This window comes from Montipora capricornis, chromosome 3 (assembly GCF_036669925.1).
Source record: "Montipora capricornis isolate CH-2021 chromosome 3, ASM3666992v2, whole genome shotgun sequence".
NCBI classification, from domain to species: domain Eukaryota; kingdom Metazoa; phylum Cnidaria; class Anthozoa; order Scleractinia; family Acroporidae; genus Montipora; species Montipora capricornis.
In genome coordinates this window covers 21,631,826-21,639,325 of record NC_090885.1, presented here as the reverse complement: position 1 = coordinate 21,639,325, position 7,500 = coordinate 21,631,826, and the positions used below count along the sequence as shown (strand labels likewise).

Genomic DNA, 7,500 nt, shown 5'->3' with positions numbered 1-7,500 from the left:
ACATTTTAGTGAGGGTTAATACGACGAGCCGCTCTGAATCTTGCTGGTTTTTTCGTTTTTAATTGGACGACCCGGTAATTAAAGTCGTCAGTCCTCCGCGATCTTGGATAACACAGTAGAGAACAGACTGGAAACTAGTGAGCCGTTTTGGTCAGCAGTCATCGGTTATCTAATTAGGCCTAATTAGGCCTAAAATTAGCGTTTATGAATGTTTAGGATACTTTTCTTTAGGCCTAATTAGGATTAATTAGGCCTAAAAAGGCCTAATTAGGACTAATAAGGCCTAAGGTTAGCTTTTTTGAATGTTTAGGATACTTCCTGTATAGGTAAAACAATGACCTGTGACCTGTGACCTGTAACCTGTGACCTGTGACCTGCGTTTTGTACCTGCCGCTGCGTACTTAGGACTTCGACCGACACAAATTAACAAAAGTACGCCTTTTGATTCAGAAGTCGAATTTAACTGGCCCCTCCACAGCAGTTCCAAAGCCATTACCAAGAAAACCAATTGATTTTGTCAGCGATTTTAATGTAGAAGGTAAAACATGGTTTATGCATGATCATGAAGTTCGGCACATGAAACGTTCGACGTCTGAAATCAAAGCCGATCCACGGCCATGCTAAAGCCGAATTCCCGTCTAGGCCAGTTGAAAAGAACGCCTGAGCCATTCCAAATTAAAATAGCCGTTCTTAATTGATTCAAACGTCGAACTTTTCATGTATTAAGTTCGGCTCATGAAAAGTATGGCGTCTGAATCGGGCCTTATGACAATTTAATGTAAGCTTATGTAGAATTCAAACCTTTTACATGCACCTTGAAGTCCCAAATTTGTCAGGCAAGGATATTTAATTTGGCTAAGTGCTTTAAGAAATTGGTATGTATTTCACAAGAGAAAGGAAGCTTTAGATCAAGTGGTTAAGCAAATGATTTGGTATTAGAGTGCTCTCACCGCAAATTACATGACGACAGAAAGCAGAAAGCTTCAGCTGTCATTTAAACTATTGTACTCAATGTAAATAATATGTTAATGCCTGCATGAGATTGTTATTATTGGCGTTTAAAGAAAAGAGAGCCAAATTTTGATGAGTCTGCTCTTCAAACAGTTACACTGTACGTTATAATAGAAGTGACAGAGTCTGACACTTGCAGAGTGCAGATCACCCCAAACTAACCGTAACTCACAGTTATTGAAAGCTAAACGTTTTATTTAAAATGGGTGTTTAGACTTAAATACTGTTTACAATCGCTATTTGTAGGCAGTCTGCAGTTGTCATGCACCTTAGAAATGATCAGCTTTATTATTACATGTACCAGCATTTTTTTTTGAGACGTGATATTGAGTGTTCTTATCTGGATGAAATTCTTATGACATCTTTTATCTGTAAGTAGCGGTAATAATTTTGTTTGGAATGTGACTGAGATTATGAATTATTTTTTCCAAGAAAACTGAAACTTTTCACTATATTTATTTGTTGATTAACAGTTCAAATTGGAGGTGGGTACAGCTGGGAATTGGTTCATTAAAAGATTGCTGGGAAGTTTGGACAGAGAGTTGGTTACAGAAAGTGCTGAGGCAAGCCAAGAAGATGCCTCCTTCTTGCAACATACAGTACAAACCACTACATGTATCATCTATGGAAGAGGAGTTGGAGAAAACCCTCAGATAAAAGAAAAGGTTGGTGCAATGAAAAAATTCCTTTGAGGCATGTTTCTGTAAAAGACCTGTAATGCAGTCAAACAGCTGAAAGTCTGAAAGACTTATAAGCTGACTGTTGCTTTTAAACAAGTGATGCATATAGATATTTACAAATAACTCGCATAAATTACACTTTAACAACTAATTCTTGACAGTCACTGCAATAAAATAATTATAAAGCACTGTCTGAGTTACAGGCCTGTGTACGTATAGACAAGTAATGCCTAGCGATTAGCAGAAGATGATGCTGCAGTTTAATTTATCCATTGTCTCACCCAATATCTGCTTTCAGTTTAAAATTTGAAATACTGTTAAATGAGATAATTCTAAATACCTCATCACACAATTTTTTTTGGAAAAGTGTTGAAGACAAAGAAAGCATCTGGCAATATATTTTCAAGATTTTGTTCCATGAGTTCCACCACTTTATGTGTACTTTTATCATTATGACAAAATTAATTTGATAGTTAACTGAGTTACTCAATGAATCAAGAACAATGTTACAGATATAATCTCACGCAAGTACCGGTATTACATCTGGTTCCATTTATTTGGTACACCAAAATTGGTGGCTGGTGTCTCTTGTTTCTCAGGATTAGGGATGTATTACATTTGTGCTCTCTTCCTATTTTGTTAGAATATTGTCGAATGATCTTAATTTTGGAAGGGGTGATACTAATCATTATTCTCTTTAATTACTTTTAAGGATGATGAGTCAATCAATGGAGAGGTTCTAAAAACAACATTTGCAAGGATTGTTGCTTCTGGCACACTAATTGAACTAGAGACATTTACCTTAATTGTGGCAGAAAGCAAGGTTTTGTTAAAACTTTCATTCGCTGTAATTGTTTTGCTGGGAGCATACTTAATTATCAGCTTAATCTCAGGGGTTTTTTTCTTCTTTTTGGAAACAAAAAGTTTTTAGTTTTTTCTAAACGTAAATTATCAGCCTAAGTTCTGTTTTTTTTTTCTTTTTGAAAACAATTCTGTTGGAGAAAAAAAGAACACATTGGTAAAGGTGAACGATGGCAAAATTTTTGCATCAGTTATCCTAAGGCATGTTCCATTTTTTTACGTTTGACTTCTTTCTGTAAGAACTGACTTGTATTACATGTACATAAAACCCATTTTGTTATACTGAGTCACATTTATCCAAGTATGTTGTATGCTTTAGTTTTTGTAATTGAAGTTATTTTGCCACCATTCATTGTTATAATCTGTAATCAAAACACAAACCACTCAATTTATCTTTGTTTAAGGCAAGAATTCCACATTCAGCTGATTGCATTTTATTATTGCCCGAATAATTAGAATAAAGATAGCTTTGATTTTTGTGATGTATTTGTATGTGTATACAGATTGTATTTATCATGCATATCGATGTGCATTCTTTGCAATCTTATGATCAAAATTCAGGGGCACCCAACGTCAATTTTCGGAAAATATCTGTTCGGAAGACGATTTGAGATCTAGAATTTTCGGAACATTTGTTGTAAAATTTCTTGCTTGCCTGCCTGTCCTAGGATTTTCGAATATCTAAAAAATGGTATAATTGCCCATTTTTAACGGATTTTTACCCTAAAAAGGTCACCTAGAATTTTTGGGAGCCTTTTTTCTGGCTGAAATTTTCGAAAAGGTAAGTTTTGATACCTATAATTTTCGGATCACTAGACTTTCAGCTAGGGAATCCGAACAGATGGAAAACTTTTAGGCGATAAAAATATGGCTATATCTACCGTTTAAAGACTAAAATACGTTTAACAATGCTATGTTTAAGTGGTTTTGAACTATATTCTCGTTGGGTGCCCCTGAAAATTACCAGTATTAGATGCTTCATTGTAAACCTGGTCTTTTCTTTACATAATATTTAAAAAAAAAGAACTTTTCATGGTTTTATGAGAAATCTGACTATAAATGAAGGTACAGTAGATCTAGTGAGGGTGAATGTGTTCTGTAGAAAGAGTAAATATTACTCTGACAAGGGGAGTAAAGTTTAAGAGGGTAAATTTTACTCTTGAAAAGGAGTGGTTTTGTACCTTTTTGTCTCGCCCCAGTTTTGGAGTTAATTTAACTCTGTCAAGGGTAAATTGAACTCCATTTAAAGAGTTCAATTCACTCCAATAGAAGGATAAAATTTACTCTTGTATTGGAGTGAATTTTACCCCACAGGAGGGGTAAACAATACTGGAGTAAATTTTTACCCCAACAAAAGAGTAAAAGATATAGGAGTACATTTTACTCCAAAAACGGAGTAAGCATTACCGGAGTGAATTTTACTCCAAAAATGGAGTGGTTTTGTACCTTTTTTTAACTCCCTTTTTGGAGTTAAATCTACTCCTTGAAAATAACAGTGTGAAATCTTGGAATATAGTGAATGTACTGAATTTTTAACTGGTTGGCCCCGGTATGGGGGGAAGAGGGGTATCCCAGTAATCAGATTTCCAAGGGGTAGGGAACTTTTATTTCCTGCAGTTTAATACTCAGTCTGGAAAATTTTCACATTTAGTTTCAGTTCTTTCCAAAACTCTCATTTATAATTTGTTTGTTTGTTTGCTTATGGATAATTAGAGGAGACAATTCCTGGTGGAACAAAAATCGTGAATTATCAATGGATTAGAGCATTAGAGCCCTAAAGTTCTATGACGATCGTTATCGATCACAGGTTTCGTTGATTTCCTTCAGTTTTGTTTTCCCTGTGTATCTCATCAGTGTGGACAATAAAATCACCTCCTCAAGCTAATTCTATCATGTGCAGTATTGTCGAAACTGAAATTTGTTGGAAACTGCAAGACTACTGCACCATCATGTCACAGAGCTATTCTTGGCAAACGAATACATTTCAGTTTTTCGTCTCTTGTATTCTAAGTTATTAAGACGTTATCCCTTCCAACTGTAAGCTGAAAGAACGTTTTGTCATTTTAGGTCTGATAACAACTGAAAATGATTCGCAAGCTACTCATCTCCTTTATCTGCACTATCCTCCTTCAAAAAGGTGAGCATATAACTAAATTCATTTCATATTTTTTTTGTTTCACATAAAACACAACTTATCTGGAATGAGATGCTGGGTACGTTAGGCCTAGGGCAGAGAACAATGGTTTTTGAAACATCTATACGTATACCACACTTCCGCGCGTTTCGCCCAAAAACCCAACCTCATCTTCAGGTTAAAACCGTTTTTTAATTAATCTAATCCCACAGATACTGCGTTTAGTCGTCTTTTTAATCGCAGTTTCGAATTCTCGATCAAAATGAACCTTGTTCTAATCTTCAGTCTCCTCTTTCCGATCTTTGCAATTCACAGAGGTGTTTCAGAATAGAAAAAACTGTAACTGTAGCAAACGGAAACGAAGGAAGTCACGTTGAAAACTTAAAACATCTTCAGAAAAGCTAAATAGGAAATAATATCGGCCAGGATATTGATTCGCACATTTGGTGTTAATTAAACTGCGTCTAAGTAAGGAAGGAAATACTCAGTGGCACATTAGGAATCGCCCGATGGACCGCAATCCAGCTTTGAGACAGCTCCGAGTTATTTTTGTTTGGCTACATTGAAAATTGGACTAATTGAGAAGGAGCGAGATTAGAAAACTACATGAACAAGTATAAGTATTAGAACAGTTTTTATTGGGCTAAGCCCTTCTGGATTTGCTAATATAGGTACAGAGCTTTGAATCAGGCGGCCCAAAATATCGGCAACGGATTTGAATGAGTGAAAATTGAACTGAATGAAAAGTTAATACCAGAAATAGAAAGAGCACCTTTACTTTGTTGACCCTGCAAAGTTTCAGCGTGTTAGGTGTCATATCAGCTTAGAAAATGTAAGATTTACGGTTACGTTTTTATGACTGGGGTATACGCCATACCCACAATCATACAAACCTCAGCTGATATTATACCTGACATGCCGAAACGTTGCAGGGTAACTAAAGTAAAGGTGCTCCTTCTATTTCTGGTATTAATTTTTAATGTTAACTTATTTGAATCTTCGGCCTCCATTTTGGAGAAGGGTTTATTGAATTTCGTCAATTCGGAGATTATGTCTAATTAGAAGGATTAACTCTGCAACAAAATTTCACTTCACCGCAATGTTATGGTACCATACGAAACACGAATAACTGCTGGCAACAAAATAACCATCTAAAAACGCCTTATATTTTATGTTTAAGCGCTTATATCTCAAAAACGAAATGCGTGACCCCCATTTTTATTGCTGAAGAGTAATAGGTAGGCTAAGATGCAAATGTGCAAAGTTTTAAAAAATATCCTGGAGCGGATTGAGAGCCACCTTAAATTTTTCTAAAAGTGAAGGTGGCTACGATGAACCTTCTTCAGAGCATTTTTTTAAACTTTGCAGAGAGTTTTATCTGCGCGTGATAATCACTCTCTAGCAGTACAAAAACTAAGAACCCTTGTAAATAGTGGAAATTACGGGAAAGAAACCCGGGAAAACGTACCGCTAGGAAATTGGGTGGTTTGCGAACAATAAAATATTGAACCGGCCGGTCTGTACAATAATCAGAGTATCTTTCTTTAAAAGTACGATATTGCTTATTGCGTTTTCTGTTCGACAGGAAGGGACACATTCTCCCTCAGCAATTCTTTGTTTAGTACTCTTGACGACTTAGGAAGCTCTAGAATCTAGAAGCTCTAGAAGCTCTAGAACTCAGGAAGCTCTAGAATCTGGGACTGTAATCTCCAGAGCCCTTTGTTTTCTCGTGTGACAACCCATCCTCTACCTCTCAAATGACGATTATCGACAATTTTCTCTAAATTATTGTCAATTTAGGATGATTAGCGCTTGATAGGGATAATGGGAAATGAATATCTATTTTTAAACTCCGTACCCAAAGGCCTGAACTCCCAGGATATGGTTGCAGAAATATGTCAATATTCGATGTCGCGTGATGCGTTTGATAATTTCCACATATTGACAATAAAATTCAAATATATTTGAGTTGGTTCAATACATTCGATAAACTTTTAGCAAAATTCGATAAATTTGCCTTGATACGCATTCGATTCACTCCTCCATTTATGAAACAATTCAGCAATATTCAGTCGATAATTTAAACAATATTCATTCGATGATTCCAGCAAAGTTCATTCGATAATTCAACAAATATTCATTCTTTGATTCGGACAAAATTCATTCGATAATGCACGTGGCCTTTCTTCCATATCTGGATAGAAGGCTTGGCTACTGAGTTCACAAAATGGCGGAACAAATTGAATGATTTGCGGCTAATTACAGGAATTGCACCGGGCTGTGATTGGATGTTGGCACAGAGAGAATGATTGTGGACATTTCACAATAATTACATGATGTAAAATACACATCGATAGTATTCGCGTCTCAGCACTCATTTCAAACAGCGCTGATCCGCAAAATTAAGTCTAAACACTCATTTTTTGACGATGTTGTTCTAAAGATTTAAGTCTTAGCACCCATTTTTATTTGGTTAGATTTCAATATACTGTATGCATAAAATGTAACCTTAGGCCTAATCAGGCCTAAACAGAAGTTTTTAGGGCTAAGGTTAGCTTTTATGCATGTTTAGGATACTTTATGTATTCATATTCTGCTATCATATTTGTCGTTATGGCGAAAGGGGAACACACAGCACTAGTTCCCAGTGTTCGGGGGAACAGATAACACGGGGAAACTCAAAACGCTGTGACACCCTGTCCGGCGGGGTTACTATCTGGATGCGTGACCTAAAAAATATACCACTCTGTAAGAGAAGCATAGGACTGAAATTTTTATTTTAACGCTCAAAAATGCGAACTAAGCTCGAAAATT

General features: G+C 36.0%; 1 protein-coding gene across 2 annotated transcripts in view; it reads left to right on the top strand.

Annotated features, from left to right (window-relative positions):
* Positions 1-7,500, top strand: part of LOC138040897 (uncharacterized) — a 23,232-nt gene that overhangs the window by 5,402 nt on the left and 10,330 nt on the right. Inside the window, exon 2 of one of the 2 annotated variants that reach the window (XM_068886609.1) lies at positions 4,620-4,689. In XM_068886609.1, the coding sequence (XP_068742710.1) occupies positions 4,638-4,689 (52 nt within the window). In that variant the 5' untranslated portion in view covers positions 4,620-4,637. Of the gene's footprint in view, positions 1-4,555; positions 4,690-7,500 lie in introns of those variants that run through there. The other variant, XM_068886608.1, reaches the window with a different exon arrangement.